This window comes from Penicillium roqueforti (genome assembly GCF_015533775.1).
Source record: "Penicillium roqueforti strain LCP96 04111 chromosome Unknown scaffold_02, whole genome shotgun sequence".
Taxonomy (NCBI): domain Eukaryota; kingdom Fungi; phylum Ascomycota; class Eurotiomycetes; order Eurotiales; family Aspergillaceae; genus Penicillium; species Penicillium roqueforti.
Window position 1 is genome coordinate 1,513,705 of NW_024067566.1, and position 18,571 is coordinate 1,532,275.

The following is an 18,571-nucleotide window of genomic DNA, read 5'->3' on the forward strand; positions in this document are numbered from 1 at the left end:
TTGGGTACTATTTCAATCACAGACGTGAGCATCATCAAAGCATATCAGATTTTTCCCTCTGGAGGGCCTCTCCATCCAGAACGTCTTAACCAATCTTCGAAAGAACTAGCTCGTAGGTGGAGTTCCTCCCAGGAAGAGTCTTCGGCTGGATCAAGAGCCCCGTAGCAAATCTTGTCCTCGGGCGCTATCGAGATCCATTCCATCATTTGGCGAATATCCTCCTTGAATCCAACTCCTACCGCTCTGGACGCCAAATCAGCCCATTCATCCATCGAGATTGGGGAATAAATCGCTGGCTGGCCAGTGACGCGCGTAAAGGTGGATGCAAATTCGCCCATCCGTAATTTCGGACTGCAAACGACGTAATTTTTGTTCTTTGTTTTCGCAATGCCTAAAGCGAATACCTCTAAGAGAAACTCTTAGCCTTGCACTTCTCATTGGCCATAAGTAACTTCTCTCCAGTATCCCTTTGCAAGGCGTGGGATATCCCACCAAGTCTCCCTTGGTAGAAGAGACTACAAAAGATTCGATATCACAACTTACCTGCAGCAAAAATACCCATATCATGTACAGGATCAACCCACTGAACTAATTTTGTAGGCGGAATCGGGGGACAAAAACGAACCACCCCATTTGCTACACTAGTTAGAAATATTTTCCACGGGAAACTCTCTATCAGAACTGACCTTCTCTTCGACAGTACTGCGGACGATCCAGGTTGGTGAAGAAGAGACCTTCGAGAATGGTTGGTTAAAATCCACAGGAACGCCTGGCGTCAGCAGGGAGACTAACCAGGAAGAAGGCAAGTGACCGCAGGCAGGTCTTGCTTTGCCCACTGCTCAATGATAAACTTATGATCCATGTGGAAAAGTTTGTCAAAGCGACCAGAAGTCGCTCGTCTCATGTCTGGCAAGCTACTAAAAACAAAGTGCTGAATGCGGCAAATCTTCGCGGCGGAAATGATATTCTTCCCACTTTCGAGCTCCAGCTTTAGGTCATCCTCGTTTTCGACCGTTCTTGAATTAATCTCGTTCGTCACCGCAAACACACCGTAAGCCCCAGAGAAAGCGTTCTGAAGACTTTCTATATCGAAAATATCTGCGGAAGTAAGGCTAAGACGGTGATCGGAGGTTTGAAAATCATTCAAAAGACATTGAGCTGAAACGGAATTGACATCCCTAGTGACTGCGCGGACATGCCACAATTCTCGCGAATCGTCACTTAAAAGCGAACTCACTACGCCTTTGCCTTGGTGTCCTGTAGACCCAAGCACGACGATGATGCGGTTCTGCGTGTTGGTCATTTCGATTCAACAGGAAAGTAAGCAACCTTGCGTGGCCGGGAGGGGAGATAGTTCTGAATGAGAAGCAAATTAATGAGATGAACAGGCGGCTCCAGGAGAATTAATATACCTAGCTCTTTTCCCAGTTTCACTCTCGATACATTACAAATTCAGGGCTGGCTGACTTCGTGAGCGGATGAACCATCTTTCCGTACCGGAGACTTATGCTTATGATATCCAACGTCAGGGTGGGTATGCCCCACAAAACGGAAGTTATCAGAATTAGGTATCTTTTGTATGGCCCACTCATATAAAAGGTACATATACCTAACAGACCCATACCTAGAACAGCTATAGTGAAACGAGGATGAAACAGGATGACCAATCCTACAGAAAAGTGCATGTTGTTATAATATTCATAATAAATAGTGGAACTGCTTCCCTTGTACCTTAGGAATTCGTCTTCGTCTCCCACTGTGAGCCAAGAGACTGCTCCAAGCCCTTGAAGTCGTTCACCCTGTGCTTTCCTTTCGTGGGAACGTTGACGGGGACATATTCCTTATGGAACAATATAGCTTCAACAGCAATGGGAAACTCCTCGTATGCAGAGGACTGGCAATCGTGCTCAAGGATTCACGTTGGCCGTGGAGTCTTCATCAGGTCCGGGTTCTTTTTTATTGCGTCCCAATCTGGTTGGTGACATGAATCGTGGTTCTCCTTGCCACCTGTTTGGATCAGAGTGGCTTGTTTATGCCTGTCCGAAAATATTAGTGACCTTAAGGATGTGTCGGATGTATCAACCTGATCTTTTCCGCAGCCTGTAAGCCGAGGGGCACGCTGTTCTTCCCTGCAAGCTCTAGAGAAATTGCCAACGCAGCCGCATTCTCAATAGCCTGACTAGCACCTTGTCCAGCCATAGGAAGATAGGGGTGGGCAGCATCTCCTACCAAGAGAACTCGCCCTGCGGGAGATAGCCATGTCTCAAGGGGAGGCCTAGTGAGGAGGGGGAAATTGATCGCCTTCCCGGGCGGTGTCCGCTTGATTATTGGGGCAATCTGGTCCCAGCAAGGCCAGTCCTTGATCTGGTCAAGCACATCCTGAACATTAGCCGGAGCTGTCCAGGACTCGCGAGCATTGCCCTTGGGGTCCGGATGGGTAAAGATTCACATCACAGCCTTGCCCAGCTTCACAGTGCACATGGTGAACTCGCACCCCTTGCCCGCGAATGCTAACGCCTGGTCAGTTTTTCCTGCACCAGCAAGCAACCAGTTTGCCTCAGGGTCTGGGGCAATCTCGTCGGCGTCGAAATATGCCCGGAATGCTGCATATTCCGAACTCACGGGCGCCGGATCCTTGCCCGTCACAAATCCTAGAGCTTTGCTATGCACACCATCGCTGGCGATTACACAATCAGCCGACACCTTCTGGTCGTTGACCACCACGCCGGCCCTCTAGTCTGTCTCGAAGTATTCTGAGACTCGCGCACTGAACTGGACTTCAATCCCAAGTTCTGCGTATGCTGATAAAGAATATTCGCCAGGTCACACCGGTTCAAAAAGAACCCATCGCCCTTTCGGAACCCAGATATCGCATTTGTCACGATGAAATTCCCCGCATAGTCATATATATCGACTGCTCGGACATGGCTGACCTGGGCCTCGAGCTGTCGGTGAATATGCCCATTTGTCCCCCATTTGGAGACAACACGAGCCGCGTTGGTTCCAATTCCAATGCAATCACCTTCTTTCTGATTAGATGCTTTTTTTTAAGTTTTCCAGATTGATATATATCAGGATTGACATACCTTGAGCTCGTGGTGAGGAGGCCTTTTCGATAATTGTCACCGAATGACCTTTGCGATGACATTCAATGGCTGCAGCTAATCCTCCAATTCATAATCCGACAACAATAACGTTTATTCCACTGGATCGAGGCTCAGCAACCGCGTCCAGGCCCCGTACCGATGACACAGTCATGATGAAGTTTAATGAGCTTGGAATATTCGTGGGGTAGAATTAGAGGGCGGATTTTGAATGATTTGAATGTGTAATCTAAGTCCATCAAGGCACGCTAGGAACATGCAAGGGTTAACGGCTTGCATATACTGTGGTAAGTAGTTACTTGCACTACGTAGTGAACTTCATTCCGATTCCCAACCCGCTTCTATGTCGTAGGCAGGTTAATCCCGCGGATATGATAAGTCCACATTCACCATAGATGTTGGTTGTAAAGCATCACACCGCCACTTTTACAGTATTCTTATTATGGTAGACTCGTGACAAACGGTAGAAAACTACAATAAATAAAACGTAGCAGACCAAGTTACCATGATGATGCGCAATAATTCAAGCTCCGTAGACTGTGACATGTCCTCGATTCATTCGAGATGATCGCGATAAGGTAGCATGACTACCCCCATATAGTAATGAACCTTCGGTAGGTGGCTTTCAGGTTGATCCCTCATTTCCTGCCCAGTCTCTCTCTCTTCCCCGTACATGCTCTTTAAGTATGTTATGATCGCGTGATAGTTATATACTACGTATTAGTCACGTGGCAATGACCAGCATCACGTGATATGTATTCTACGTCAATCACGTGCTTTAGGTATTATCACGTAATATACTCAAACAAACACAACGCCCACGCCAAGCAAATGAACAAACAAACCGCGGCGTAGCCAGTAGGCCGGCTGCAGGCCATCTAAGGAGACGACAGTCGACCTGACATAGCATCTCGACAATTCTTTTGGCAATGTCAAAGTGACAAGAATCTTGGCCATTGCGTAGTTTCAGGTGGTTTCAGACTTGATGAACTGGCAGGATGGTTGTCTCGAGGGAATTTTAGGATGATTGTTGAACAAAGAGAGCACATGGTGCTTTGGAATCAAACCAACCTTCAAACAAAAATACTAGACAAAGGGCTACGCCACGCGAATTAGAAACTCGGTTCCAATTCATTCAAGGTAAAGTCGGTCATGTAGCGCCATAGCAAAGAGGTCAAGTCCCTGCCTATCAAGAGCCGCGATGTCAATCCCTCGGCGTATTCTGGGCGATGTAATTAGCTCGAGTTTATCTGCTTGGTACATCAGCATTATATCAGGTTATCTTGAATGTGGGGGCCATATAGTATAGCCAGTGAGATAGCAAGGTGGTGGTGTTCATGTGAAGTTGTAAAGGCAGAAAGTCACCTGCCCCGCTTCTACTAATATCCCTCATTAGTTGACCAAGCCATGGATGATTCAAAGCCAGTTGATCAGATATTCACTAAAGCACTACCGAAGATTGAGGTATGATTGATGCCTCGTTCCCCTCTTCGATTTTTCTGACTCGATCACACTACAGCTGCACGCTCATCTCAGCGGGAGCATCAGTCGCCAATGCCTGCATGAAATTTGGAAACGCAAAAAAGAGCACAATCCCAATCTAAATGTAGAGGATCCGCTGGTACTGATGCCTCCGGGCAAGGTCGATTATACACTGGAAACGTAGGTGTCTGTGTCCACACCGAACGATGCTGCAAATAATTATTTTCCATGCTAACCAAGGCTCAGGTTCTTCTCCACATTCTCCAAGTTGACCTACCAACTCTGCAACGACCTAGAAAGCTTGGTATATGCTACTAATTCGGTCCTGGAGGACTTTCTTGGAGATGGAGTAGTGTATCTTGAGCTACGAACCATACCAAGAGCATCTCCTGGTATCACTCGAGAGCAATACATCAGCTCAGTTCTAGCTACAATCGAGACATTCCAAAGTAAAACACAACGGATGTCTGTGTTTTTAATTCTAGCCATCGATCGCGGCAGCATGACGGCAGCAGAGGCGGATGAGATCGTCAATCTTGCCATCGAAAACAAGTCGCGCGGTCTTGTGGGGGTGGATATATGCGGCAACCCAACCAAAGGCGATGTCAGCATCTACAAAGAATCAATTTCGAACGCAAAAGCCAACGGTCTAGGAATCACCATTCATTTTGCTGAGACAGCAGCTTCGGCTTCTGCGAGCGAGCTATCAACCCTTCTTTCATTCCAACCCGACCGATTAGGCCATGTCATCCATGTGCCTGACGAGGTCAAGAAGGAGATTGCGCGGCGCAGGCTCTGTCTGGAACTGTGTATCTCTTGTAATGTCCATGCAAAGATGGTTAACGGGGGTTTCTTGGATCACCATTTCGGTTATTGGCGACACGAAGACTGCCCTATCGCACTCTGCGTAAGCTCTTCCCACTGAGATAGAGTTCTATTTCCTCTCTGACTATCTATTTGCACAGACCGACGATGTGGGATTTTTCTGTAGCCCCGTCTCGAACGAGTACTTGTTGGCCGCACAGCATTTCGGCTTGAGTCGTGCTGATCTCTTGGAAATGTGCATCAAGTCTGCAAATGCAATTTTTGCTGGCAAGTACCACAAAGAGAGAATCCAAAGTATGCTGGAAGGATTCGCTACTCGGTTTGACTCTGCATGAGTGGTTGGAACTGTATCGGCTTGTTGGATGTCGCTTTTGTTATTACCAGAAAAAGATGTCTATTGATTATACGTAGAAAACCCGTTTCCAAATTCAGCCGATTTTTCCTACTGAGAAGAATATCGTGGAGCCAACTAAATCATGTTATTCTCAACTTCAGCTACGTATGTTGACCAGTTGTGGAAGCTATACCCGATTAGGCATCCGATCTCAGCCTCAAATCGTTCAGCTTCCATCGCTAACCTCAATTCGTTGCCCGCCTCGTACCGCCTCCTTTTCTTTTCACCTTGGTGTCATAACATTTACTTAATTCTTTCGGACATTATACTGTTTGCAGCGTGGATTCAATCTGCCTTTGCTACTTAATCCCCTCCGACCCCCAGCATCTCCACCTCGTTTTATCAGCTCCAGTTGCAAATTCAAAATATCTCAACTTTTTTCCTCAAAACGTGGACGCTCCTCTCACATCACTCAAAGCTTTAACATAATGACGACAAATGGTGCTCTCCCACAGACACTCAAGTCTATCACTGCCACGAAAATCAATGAACTCTCCAAGCAACGCGCCTTATTTGATCGGCGCAAAGCCAGAATCCTTGAAGTTGCCAACGAAGCCCCAGATCTACGCACCCGTGCTCAGGCCTTGCTGTATGGACTCACACGCCTGAAAGGATACCCCAAGGATTTGCTTGACGAACATGACCTGGATCTAGATGCCGATCCCTCACCTGAGGAATCGGAAGATAAAGTCATTATTTGGCGAGTAGGTCGTTTGCAGCCGGGAGATCATACGAGCATACATCGCTTTCTTCTCCAAAGTCGCTACGATCCTTCCATCTCCCCGGCAGCTATACAGGATCGTGTCGATCAACTTGAAAAGGAGTTGCAATACCTCGAGAAAAAGCATGAGCACAGTGCATTTTACAGCAATTTGGTTACTGAGTGGCTGTCGGACTTGGATGGAAGCATCATTTCCAAATCCACGAGCTCGGGCTCGAGCTCCGACAACATTGCGCGGGCGGAAATGCCTGAGCAACGCGCGACTTGGGAGTCCTTGACTTTTACTGCTGCGACACATGTCAATGAAGATGCAATTCGGTCCTATCTTGATGATCTTTTCACACAAACCAACCTTTCTCGACAGGCACTCATGGATCTCCGAGCAAGTATCCAGTCGTTTGGGACAGAATTATCCTCAAAGAATAACTGGTTCAATGTAGAGGAACTCAAGTGGGTCTCTCGCGCACTTCTCAAGTCCGACCTTCTTAGCGATGAGAAGACATCCATTCTGAAAGAGTTCATGCGGAACAACGAGGTTGCCCAGGAAGTGGCAGATGTGCTCAACATGCGCATTTCCTCGCTTGACAGCTGGACCTGGAGCGGAGCCGCAGATGGTGTTTCTGTTGAGATGCGCCGCCAGCTGAATGGTAAATATCGATTTTTCATGGACGAAGACCTTCTTGATGCCCTTCTGCTACAGTACCTCGGGACAAAGTGGGCTGTGAAGCTGCGAACTGTATTTGAGACATTCCTACACTCGAACGCCTGGAAGCCCTTAAATGAGGATATCCCAGACGATCACAAGGAGATGCGAAAGTACTTCCTTGGTCGAGACGCCAACTTGGGTGCTGTCAATCTCAACGAGATTCGAAGGATGACATACGCCGACCAATATTTCATGAGCCAACTACCCACATCAACCGCCGAAGGCGCTCGGGAGTATGATGACACCACGAATTCCAGTCCAGAAAACCCCATGGATAAAAAGCACTCCCTTTTGCACCTTCTGATCACAGAATCCATCATCCATAAGCGTCAGCGCGGGGACTTTACTGCAATCCGATCGGACTTTGAGTGGTTTGGCCCTTCAATTCCCCATGCCACCATGCTCACCGTGCTGGAGTTCTTTGGGGTCTCTGAGCTGTGGATCAAGTTCTTTGTTGTGTTCCTAGAGGCCCCGCTGAAGTTTGCCCAAGATGGAGCCGAGGGCTCTGTTCAAATCCGCAAGCGTGGCGTTCCAATGAGTCATACACTGAGTGATTGCTTCGGAGAATCTGTTCTCTTTTGTATGGACTACGCAGTCAATCAAGCTACAGACGGTGCCTTTCTGTACCGGCTCCATGATGACTTCTGGTTCTGGGGGGCAGAGAATACTTGCGTCAAGGCATGGGGGGCAATGGACCAGTTCACTCAGGTGATGGGGTTGAAGTTCAATCAGGAGAAGACGGGAACTGTGCAGATGGGCCTGAATAAAACTCCAAAAGATTCAGCTCTTCCCACCGGTGATATCCGCTGGGGCTTCCTGGTTTTGGATGCGGAGAAAGAGAGATTTATAATCGATCAAACCCAGGTCGACCAGCACATCGAAGAGCTTTTACGACAGCTTTCGGCCTGCAAAAGTGTGTTCGCTTGGGTCCAGGCATGGAACAGCTACTTCGGCCGCTTCTTTACCAACAACTTTGCAAAGCCAGCCACTTGCTTTGGTCGGGACCATATCGACATGGCCATTTCCACCCTGAGCCGCATCGAGCGCACACTCTTCAACAAAATCTCAGATGATAAAAGCTCGTCGAATCAAATCAGTGGTGTCACTGACTATCTACGCACTGTGATCGCAGATCGGTTCGATATCCATGATCTTCCAGATGGATTCTTCTATTATCCTGTTGAACTCGGCGGCCTGGGTCTTCTCAATCCCTTCGTCCGACTTCTCGCCATGCGTGAGAATATGAAACAAACTCCCCAGAAGCTATTCCACAAGGCCTCGCTGATGGAGGAGAAGGAATACGAGGGGGACAAAGAAGAGTTCAAAAGGAACGGTGCTGATGTTAGCATCCCATTTTCGAGCAAATGGGGGGTCGAATCCACGTCATTCATGTCCCTGGAAGACTACACCCGGTATCCAGAAACATTTAGCTCCTCTTTTGTGCGCGTGTACAGGCAACTAGCCGAGGTTCCGGATGAGATGAGTGTTGATCCGACTTGGAGCTTGGTAAGGGAGCAAAAGTGCCTTGATCAAAGGTCCTCTGAAGGTTCTATAAATGCTTTCTGGAATACAATGACGCCCTATTGGAAATGGGTGGCGGAGTTTTACCACGAAGGGATGGTCCGTACTTACGGTAGCCTGGATGCCGTGAATCGCCAGTCTATGCCCCTGGGTGTCGTGAAGACACTACGCGAGGGTAAATTCAGATGGCAGGGTTAATCGAGAATCCGGTTTATTCAGCAGAGCAAATTCATTTCCGAATATAGGATAAATAAAAATCATTCACTTGCTATTCTAACTAAATATTGACACATACTAGTTAACTAGTAGTTACATCATGAAACTAGTTTGTTGCACTCCTCTGTTAAACGGCAATGTCCTGTAGAAGTGAAGAATAAACCACACCTAGAGTAACAACTCACTAATTATCTCGGACTATGCTCATTAATTATACTTACATAGATATACCTAAACCCAGCTGTACACATTCATTTCCCTGAGTTTCTACCCTCCACTCCTGGTGATATATTGTATTCACACCCGCAGTCGTTCACCATCATTATGATGTATATAAGGTTTCCCGCAGTCTGGGTGCTGCCCGGTTTCAAGATGTACTTTACTTATTGCGATACTTGTGGCGCTCTTTCTATCATCGCCGAAATACCTTTCGGCCTGGCAACCATGGATGTAGCCCTAATTTACCTCTATTGGGGAAAGTACCTTCAACTACGATCGGAACTCGATGTCGGCTCTCAAGAGGGCTTAGTAGCTATAACGGTCTATATATACAGCCATTTGAATCCAGCTCTCTGCTTGGTTTATCTTATTTCTTCATCTATCTTCTCTGACACTTACATCATTCAGCCCTCAGGTATAAATCGAATCCACTTCAAGTATCCCTCAACTAGCCCTCACTATAGAGTACATTCAATACTCGATTCACCCCACGGGAACAAGACCAGAACCAACCCTTCCTCACAAATGACCAAGGGCTATATACAACATCGCACGATGGCATATGTGCAAATGGACTTCAACTGGCTCGATATTATTTCTGGGGACAACGGGAGCATAGACCCAAGGTACGCATCTATATCTATATCTCTTCCGATATACATTAAAATGATTCACAGGACCCTCAAAGTCCATCAGGTAGTTACAGCCCACCAGGACGAAACATTTCGGTCCGAAAAACAGCCATCTCCCCAGCCATCTCCCCAGTCATCGCCCCGGTCCTCCTCCTCCCTGGACCTACGAGCTCTAGGTCCGTTGAAGCTGGAACATGACCCTCCAATCCCGAGACTAATCAGCAAGTCATCTCTCCGTCGGCTGCACAATTGTCTCAACCAACAGGGCCAAAGGCGAAGATTCATCGAGTTCCGCGTCGAAGAAGAGGACGCGGTATCACTAGTCAGGACTCCGACTGACCTGGAGTACGAAGATTCCTTCCTCCCGTTCTGTGGAGCCTTAACGCCACCGTACGGGAGATCCTCCGAAGACACCTGTCATTCTTCATCACCGTCGTCTTCTCAGCCTGAGCCTCAGTGGTTGGCTCTTGTGATTGCGCGAGTTGTATCAAGCAAGGCCCGCAAATCATGTCGGGCCTTGAAGAAGAAGTTTTCTCGGTGATTCCAAGGAAAGAAGATTGTTACATGATCCAAGGCAGATCATGGACCCCCATGCATATTATTGTCTATTATCGCTGGCGACAAATCACCTTGTGCCAGTAAGCAAAATCGGGGTACTTTTTTGCGTTTCATCCGGAATTAAATATATATTTTTCACTTTCAATTATGAAAAGATAGAATGAAGCATATATTTGTTAAACAAGTGTCGTTGAAGTAAGTGGGAGAAGTGTAACTAGATGATCGAAATGTGTATCTAAGAGCGGTCGGCCCACCTGCCCCTGTTATCTCGGCAGAGTTGCCTCTTCCCCATAAAGCCACCGTGAACAACTGCGGCCAGGACATCAACAACACCCATTTCCCTCGAACCAATTCTTCCACAACAGCCAACATGGATCCCTTTTCTGCAGAGGGCGGTACGCATTCCAGTTCTTTCTACAGCTCCGATCAACGCTAACCCAGCTTCCCCGCAGAGCTCCTCAACATCCACAGCGCCTTCCACTCAGGCCAATACCAGAATGTGATTGACTTCGAGACCGCCGCGCTCTCCCCCGAGAACCAGCTCCCCGCTCAAGTCCTCCGACTCCGCGCCCAGATTGCCCTTGGCCAATTCGAAGAAAGCCTCGCCGAGCCCTCCATCGAAGAGGACAGCCCTGACCTCTCCGCCGTCAGGGCCCTGGCACTGCAGTCCTCCGGCAAAACAGACGCTGCCCTGCAGCTCGCACAAGAGCTCGCAGAGAACTACCCCGAAAACAACACGGTGCAGGTTCTTGCTGCTACTGTGCTCCAGGCCCAGGGACACAGCGAGGAGGCGCTGGCGCTGCTGTCCAAGCACCAGGGTAACCTCGAGGCGTGAGTTACCCCGTCGCAAGTAGGCCGCAAATATAACGGAGCATGTTGGTCTGACATTCTATCTCTCCTAGCGTCTCCCTCATTGTCCAGATCCATCTCGTACAAAACCGGACCGATCTCGCGCTCAAGGAGGTTCAGGCTGCCAAGCGCTGGGGTCAGGATTCGCTGCTGGTCAACGTTGCCGAGTCGTGGGTTGGCTTGAGAGTTGTATGTTGATGATAAACCCATAATCTTCTGGTTGATGGTTGATGGTCTATGAGTGCTGATTTGTGTTTCTGTACAGGGCGGCGACAAGTACCAGTCTGCTTTCTACGTCTTCGAGGAGCTCGCATCCGCACCCGGTACCTCCGCACCGCTATCTATCGTTGGTCAGGCCATCGCTGAGATCCACCTGGGTCGTCTTCCTGAGGCTGAGGCTGCCCTCACCGCTGCCCTTGAGACATACCCTACCGACGTGGAGTTGATTGCCAATAGCATTGTTTTGAATGTGTTGGCTGGCAAGCAGACCGAGGACCTGGAGTCGTATGTCATCCTATCGGAGAAGAAGATAGTGAACTCGATGCTAACTTTTATCTTGTCTAGCCGGCTACAGCAGGTCCAGCCCGCGCACCCCCTTCTCACCGATATCCAGGAGAAGAGCGAGTTTTTCGATACTGCGGCGGCAAAGTTCTCTGCTAAGGTCTCATCGTAGAAATATTTCAATGCTGTTCCCTATATTTGTTATGTTTAATCCGAGTCAGGGGAGCTTATCCTACTTGTTTATGAGAGACACGACCTATCTCAATATTGCAACTGGTGTCATATTTGGATATCTCATCTGTAATTTGGTACAAGAGATAGGAACAATACAAATCTGTTTCTATCACAGCCGAGAAGCCAACCATTCTCGCAACGCCGAATGAGTCGGAGTCTCCTCCTTCATCATAGTGAAAAACGGCGCATCATGCGACTCATCCTGCCCAATCACAAAGGTAATGTCTTTGAACTCCGCCTTGACCTTCTTCGCAAACTCCCGAATAGGCGAAAGCAAAAGCTCATCCTCACCAACAAGAATCAAAATCCTCTCCGTCTTAGCACTCTCCCACCAACCAGGGGGTGCATCAAACGGCTGGTTCCAATTATCCTCCGGCAGACCGGCACGGTAAGAAATAGTCCACCTCTCCAAAGCCTCCCGCGGAAGAATATCCTTCCACTTATTTTCCTCTATCGACGGCCAGTCCGTACTAAAGTGTATCCAAGGCGAGAACGCAAAGACGCCCGCCAACGGCACCGACAGCTCCAGCGGCTTGATTTCCGCGTGCGGGTGGGACAGGTGCAGCAGCGTCGCAGCGGCAAGGTTTCCGCCCGCTGAGTCCCCGCCGATGATCACGTTGGATGGTGAGCGGCCTGTCTCGTTGATGATGTAGCGCAGGGCCTCGACGGCTTGTCGCATCTGGGTCGGATACGTCGACTCAGGGGTGAGCGAGTACCGTGGGAAGAAGACGGCTAGGTTGTCGCCTGTTTTGTCCAAGTCTTTCAGCATGTCGAGCCAGAATTCGAAGTACGCTGCCATGGCGGGGACGGCGAAACCGCCGCCTGTTTTTAGAAGTTAGTATTTTGGTTGATATCATGCATTTAAGTTATGATTAGACTTTTTCCTCTGTGGATGCTAATTTCTCCGAGTGTTACACGGTGGGGATCATAGACGCACCGTGGTAGTATATAATGACGTTCTTGGCGTCTTTGTTTCCGATCCAGTGGCCCTCGGTGTTGTGTGGGAGTACGACAGTCTCGGGTTTGAGACCGTGCTTTTTCATAACGCCTTCGTAGGCCGCTGGAGTTGAGGGGCTGAGGTACCTGTGCAATAATACAATGTCAATGTCGTGTCCATTCTGATGCTTGCTTTCTTGCAACTTGCAGAAGAATTGGAGAGAGAGAATAACATACTGCATCTGACGATCTGACCTCCGAGTAAGGAGTTTGCGAACCACAGCGGACACAACATAGTGATCGTAACGCCTAGGGCTGGCTTTACCCCGGAAAACACCAGCAATGGCAGCATATACCAAGCTGCCGCAAAGGGACAGGTACATGAATGGGATATCTGCTTTTTCCCAGAAACCGAGCTGCGGCCCAGGGCCATCTTCGTTCGACGACATGGTGGTTTGAGTGATTGAAAGTCTTCCGCTCAGCCATGGGCTTTTGTATCCTCAATGCCCTCAGCTGTGGGGCAGCGGGACCTGAGTCCGTTGGGCGCTGATTGGTTCTGCGCTCATATGCACGAGCGGGACCTCGGGAACTATCAGTTCGGGTAGATGCGAAAGGCTCGGTAGCCCTAACTTCCTTTATCTCCCGGGCAGCTTACAACATACATAGTTTCAACAAAGATTCATATGAACTAGGAGCCCTAATAAATACTCAATGAAGGGTCCTGGTGATATGAAACAGGTGTTCTTCCTGGTTGGATAACTTGGATTTTGATAATTCTCCCGGAACTATATCAAAAAACGGAGCACGTTGGGCATGTGCCGAAGCTACTGTGAGGATAGAGACTTAGTTTGGATGGGACCGCTTAGAGCAGGGAAAAAGGAACGAATTGAGAGAGAAAGATAGTTGTATGTGACTCTTTTTGTATATACATGTGTGCATCAGGAGAAAAGAGATCCTAGAGGGAAGCAGGTCCTACCCAGCAGCCAGCTCATCATCACTGGCTGGTTTGGCTTATCTATAAGTTTTCAACTAGACACATAGATTGAGCTCATAAACCCAGGCTTTGCTTATTACCATATAGCCCTGGAGGAAGTGGGCCACGTGGCACAGCTGAAAATATGTACTGGAAGTGTGAAGCGGTCCACAACTCAGCTCCTCATCCAGCTTAACTCCAGCTTAATCCCGATCACCGCTATTCACCGCCCGTCTCTTTTTACTTCGGAATATCTATAGTCCGTGATCGTCACCAACCCTTTGATTGCTCTTACCTTAAGCCACTGGGGAAATTATAAATACCTGGTCCTCCCCCCAGATTGGTTCTCTCTCTTCTTCCTTCTTCATCCTAGTGCAAGGGCTTTACACGTATCAGTGAGGAGACATCCGAGATCGTGTTTTTGCTGGTTGAAAACTACCACCTTGACTGCTTCAAGTGAGCCTTACAGCTTGCTTGGGAATTTTTGAAACATGCTTACCTCAACTCCTTGGCTCTTGAGTCCTCGAGTTGAGTTCCTTTGAATTTGATGCCATGATGGATATTTGACCTCAGTGTGCGATCACCAGTATCACGTGCTGCCACATTTAGATCTTTGTTTTGTTTGTTCGTTTGCTTGCTCGCTTCCTGTTTGCATTGTTTACTAGTTTAATTTCATAGATTGTTTGGTAGATAGCTAAACGAGAGGTTTAGGGTTTGCAACGTTTGCAAAGTGTCAGTTGTATCAACAGGCTGCTTCCCACTGCACTTGCTTCTTCCTTCTCCATCCTTCCTGAATTGATTCCCTTCTTTCTTGATTGAATAGACTTGGCACGTCACCGTCTTTGCTTGCATAGGTAGTTGCCATAATTACCAGTTGATTTCACATGTTCCTTCCTTCCCTATCTATACTCTACCTTCCCTCCCCATCTGATAGGTGCTGAACCCTCTTGTACAGAAACCATACCACATGATGGAACTTGAAAGCGATTTCATTTCAAGCCACCTGCCCCATTAGCTAGGAAACCTGTATTCTCGATCAGCCATTTTTGATTCAAATGTGCACATAGAAGTAAGTGGATATCATGTTTGCATTGTTTATCAACCCCGGACCCAAAAACCCGCCAAGGAACGGGTCGGGTCTAACCCGTCTACCCGCGGATTTAACCCATAATATATCCTCACGTTTGTAATTGATGAATGTGGCATGATAGTTATCATAGTTTTCTTAATAACGATGTGAAGAGCACTCGGCCTTTCGAGACTAAATGCAGTCTTAGCAGTGACGTTATGAAGAGGATTCTGCCGATTCACACCGACTAAGTTGAGTGAACCCCACAAATACAGTCGTCTCCACTATTCCTTCTCCTCCTTTTCCCCTTCCCCCTGCTATACTCTGTACTTGGTTTTGAATTGGATGACTCTTTTCTTGAAATAACTAGCTAGTAACACCGAAGGCTCAAATATACTATAAGCCATACTGATAATGAAACAAGTGAGCCACTATGGTGAGGTTTAACTTTTGAGGCGGCTCAAAATCAAAAGCTTTATAGTCGGGGTTGGGTGTTGTCGTCACCCCTTGAATAAGGCCTTGAGCGGAAGAAACTCCAATTACAATCTTGAAATGAAAATCCTCTGTGCTAATTTACCCGACCGGGACAGACACTTTGACCTCTTGTTGGCAAAAGAGTCCTCTTCAGCGACCTGCGATGACCTTTCATTGGATGGAATCAGCATGCAATTCAAAACTCGACTTGAAAAAAGGGAGATAACAAGCAAGGCAAACCTTCCCTGGGAGGACAGAATGAGCGAAAAGGACGGAATAAGGTTGGCGGCTAAAGATGGAGACGTTGGAGTGAAGACGCTCTAGAAATCTCGCATGTGATGGGCCCATCACCTCTCACGGATAGCGGGCTAGCTCTAGCTAAAGCCATCTATAGCCAGCGAGGATCTCATTCGCTACCGGTAGAACAAGGGGCTGGGCAACTCGAAACATGTACAATCTTGCCGAGTCAGAAAACCGACCCGCAAACGGACAGTTCTTGTGCTAGCTGTAAACGAGATCTCTTTCCCGGTGTGGTTTTAGATGGTTGAAAGCAGCGTGTGATACTCTTTGATGTCATATTAGCTACGCAGTGACTCGGGCAGCCGTGTATGGTCTGCGTCGGGACAAAGTTCCCTAAAGTATATTCCACGCCGAGGCACGCCGACGATAATGGACCGGGCAAACCCCATGGGGTAAATGATCTACCAAGTGAGCAATATACGAGGGAAACCCCAGATAATAAAACGCCCATAGGTCATCGAGTGGGGCCACTTGTCGTGGCTTTCTCAAACTTGATTACGATTCCTGGGGCCCCGCATTCCTGGGCTCTGCATTCCTGGGGCCCCGCGATTCGTGAACAAAGGTGCCTCATGCTATAGAGAGGCAGTAGACGGCTAAAGGTAGATTAAGCGGGGCGAACTTAACCCAATTTAGTTGTATAGGCCGTAATGCTATAGTGCGAATTTCTTCTCTTATGGAAGATATATAGTCTACAGATGTCCGACTATTCTTGACATCTTTTCATCACTACGACACTCCGTGTCCTTCGCTACAATGATGATTACCAATATTTATGTGATCACAGTCATCGCTGTGATCGGAGGCTCGCTCTTCGGCTTCGATCTGTCTTCGATGTCTGCCATGTGAGAGTTATCTTCGGAGGAAACAAGCGCTTTCTAATCAATGCAGCCTTTCTACCAAGCAATACCGATGCTATTTCAACGAGGGACCTAATGGGCCTCCATTCAATGATGAGTCTCACTGTTCCGGCCCAGGTTCCAATCTGCAAGGTGGAATCACCGCCTCCATGTCCGGGGGTTCTTTCATCGGGGCCTTGATCTCGGGCTTCGTGACTGATATCTTCGGCCGAAAGTCGGCGATTCAATTGGGAGCTATCGTATGGTTAGTCATGTTTCAATGCGTTGAGCTGAAAGTAGCTGACGTGATCCACAACTAGGATTATCGGAAGTACCCTCTGTTGCGCCGCTCAGAACATCCCTATGTTAATCGTGGGTCGATTCGTCAACGGTCTGTGTGTCGGAATATGCTCAGCCCAAGTTCCTGTGTATGTTGGAGAGCTCGCGCCTCCTCATCTCAGGGGCTTGGTAATGGGTGCTCAGCAATGGGCGATCACATGGGGTGTTTTGATCATGTTCTATATCTCGTACGGCTCATCTTTCCTCACAGGCCCTTTGGCTTTCCGGCTACCTTGGGGTCTTCAAATGATCCCCGCGATTTTCCTCTTCATAGGGTTATTGTTCACCCCCGAGTCTCCACGATGGTTGGCAAAGAAAGATCGCTGGGAGGAATGTTGTCACATTATCTCTTCTATCCATGCCAACAACAACCTCGACGAGAACTTTATCCAGATGGAGATCCAACAGCTCAAGGATGCTTGTGAATTAGAGCGCGACAGGACCGACAACAGTTACATCGATCTTTTCCGGCCGCATATGCTTTGGCGCACGCACATTGTCGTCTTTGTCCAGATCTGGTGTCAACTCACTGGAATCAACGCCATTCTCTACTGTGAGCTCCCTCCTGTCCAGTGTGGTGGAATTACCACTAACATCTCTAGACATTACATATATTTTCGGAATGACAGGCCTCAGTGGCAGCTCCAACTTGGTGGCGTCATCCATCAGCTCCGTGATCAACGTGATTATGACAATCCCCGCACTCCTCTTCATGGATCGTGTCGGGCGTCGTCCATTACTCATCGGAGGCAGTATTTCTCTCTTCATCTGGTGGACCCTATGTGCTGGCCTAATGGGAGGCTACGGTGTCGCAGCCCCGCCAGGTGGCTTGGACAATATCCCCGAAGAGAGTTGGTTGATCACAGGAGCTCCCGCCAAGGTCGTGATTGCTTGCTCCTATCTCATCGTGGCCTCTTTCGCGCCAACATGGGGCCCTATTGAGTGGGTGTATCCGTCGGAGCTCTTCCCCCTCCGTCTACGAGGCAAAGCCGCTGCCTTGTCCACAGCCAGCAACTGGGCGTTCAATTTCGCTCTGAGCTATTTCATTCCGCCTGCTTTTGTCAACATCACTTGGAAGACTTATATCATTTTTGCAGTCTTCGCCTTCGCTATGACCCTGCACGTCTTCTTCGTTTTCCCTGAGACATCGGGGAGGACACTGGAGGAAGTTGAAGATGCGTTCAAGGGGGTTAAGCTGGCTTGGAATATGGGTGCAGAGAAATTCAAGGATGAAGAGATAACGCTTGAATATGAGCCGAAGCAAGACGAAAGTGAAAAGGCTGTGCACGTTGAGGATACTATAAGATCGACGTGAATGTATATATTGTTGAGACAGATCACCTGCCATGGTACCTGGTCTGCCAGGTTTCTACCCAGCTAACTATTCAGTCAGCTAGCTGTTTGTTTGTACAGAATCAATGCTCCTCCTTCTCCCCTTCTTCCCTTCTCTTTGCCTTCTTTTCTTTTGGAAGACAGGATAGCATCCCTTTTCTTGAAGCAACCTCCACGCCTAGCGAATTCCGAGAGGTGAGTAATATCAACCCCTTGGTTCCTCAATTTCCATGGATTTTGAACTTCTCGACAATCCCGAAAGTGTTCCATGAACTCGGCATAGGAGTAAACGTTGTCCCGTAGAGCACAAACATTAGACTGAACCAGTGATGACCTCAGAGCCTTTTCCA

The 18,571-nt window shown here is 48.2% G+C and overlaps 7 protein-coding genes across 7 annotated transcripts; 5 read left to right on the forward strand and 2 right to left on the reverse strand.

Annotated features, from left to right (window-relative positions):
• Positions 1 to 44: 44 nt before the first annotated feature.
• On the reverse strand, positions 45 to 3,258 carry LCP9604111_2040 (uncharacterized protein; the record flags this gene model as incomplete). The annotated part of the gene is made up of 9 exons (XM_039069474.1): positions 45 to 406; positions 544 to 636; positions 687 to 734; positions 793 to 1,112; positions 2,084 to 2,421; positions 2,473 to 2,733; positions 2,934 to 3,022; positions 3,087 to 3,108; positions 3,244 to 3,258. The coding sequence occupies 9 exons, from the start codon at positions 3,256 to 3,258 to the stop codon at positions 45 to 47; spliced, it is 1,548 nt and encodes a 515-aa protein (XP_038932167.1).
• A 1,253-nt stretch (positions 3,259 to 4,511) lies between these two features.
• LCP9604111_2041 (putative adenosine deaminase) lies at positions 4,512 to 5,746 on the forward strand (the record flags this gene model as incomplete). Its single annotated transcript, XM_039069475.1, has 4 exons — positions 4,512 to 4,568; positions 4,624 to 4,766; positions 4,833 to 5,493; positions 5,552 to 5,746. The coding sequence occupies 4 exons, from the start codon at positions 4,512 to 4,514 to the stop codon at positions 5,744 to 5,746; spliced, it is 1,056 nt and encodes a 351-aa protein (XP_038932168.1).
• A 487-nt stretch (positions 5,747 to 6,233) lies between these two features.
• LCP9604111_2042 (uncharacterized protein) lies at positions 6,234 to 8,951 on the forward strand (the record flags this gene model as incomplete). The annotated part of the gene is made up of 1 exon (XM_039069476.1): positions 6,234 to 8,951. One exon carries the CDS (start codon positions 6,234 to 6,236, stop codon positions 8,949 to 8,951), a length of 2,718 nt encoding a protein of 905 aa, XP_038932169.1.
• A 762-nt stretch (positions 8,952 to 9,713) lies between these two features.
• LCP9604111_2043 (uncharacterized protein) lies at positions 9,714 to 10,361 on the forward strand (the record flags this gene model as incomplete). Its single annotated transcript, XM_039069477.1, has 2 exons — positions 9,714 to 9,814; positions 9,866 to 10,361. 2 exons carry the CDS (start codon positions 9,714 to 9,716, stop codon positions 10,359 to 10,361), a joined length of 597 nt encoding a protein of 198 aa, XP_038932170.1.
• A 387-nt stretch (positions 10,362 to 10,748) lies between these two features.
• LCP9604111_2044 (putative Coatomer subunit epsilon) lies at positions 10,749 to 11,900 on the forward strand (the record flags this gene model as incomplete). Its single annotated transcript, XM_039069478.1, has 5 exons — positions 10,749 to 10,773; positions 10,831 to 11,209; positions 11,281 to 11,416; positions 11,493 to 11,731; positions 11,792 to 11,900. 5 exons carry the CDS (start codon positions 10,749 to 10,751, stop codon positions 11,898 to 11,900), a joined length of 888 nt encoding a protein of 295 aa, XP_038932171.1.
• Positions 11,901 to 12,071: 171 nt separating this feature from the next.
• LCP9604111_2045 (putative 6-hexanolactone hydrolase) lies at positions 12,072 to 13,347 on the reverse strand (the record flags this gene model as incomplete). Its single annotated transcript, XM_039069479.1, has 3 exons — positions 12,072 to 12,784; positions 12,900 to 13,045; positions 13,136 to 13,347. 3 exons carry the CDS (start codon positions 13,345 to 13,347, stop codon positions 12,072 to 12,074), a joined length of 1,071 nt encoding a protein of 356 aa, XP_038932172.1.
• A 3,120-nt stretch (positions 13,348 to 16,467) lies between these two features.
• Positions 16,468 to 18,204, forward strand: LCP9604111_2046 (sugar porter family MFS transporter; the record flags this gene model as incomplete). Its single annotated transcript, XM_039069480.1, has 4 exons — positions 16,468 to 16,556; positions 16,603 to 16,815; positions 16,871 to 17,442; positions 17,492 to 18,204. The coding sequence occupies 4 exons, from the start codon at positions 16,468 to 16,470 to the stop codon at positions 18,202 to 18,204; spliced, it is 1,587 nt and encodes a 528-aa protein (XP_038932173.1).
• Between the last annotated feature and the right edge of the window lie 367 nt (positions 18,205 to 18,571).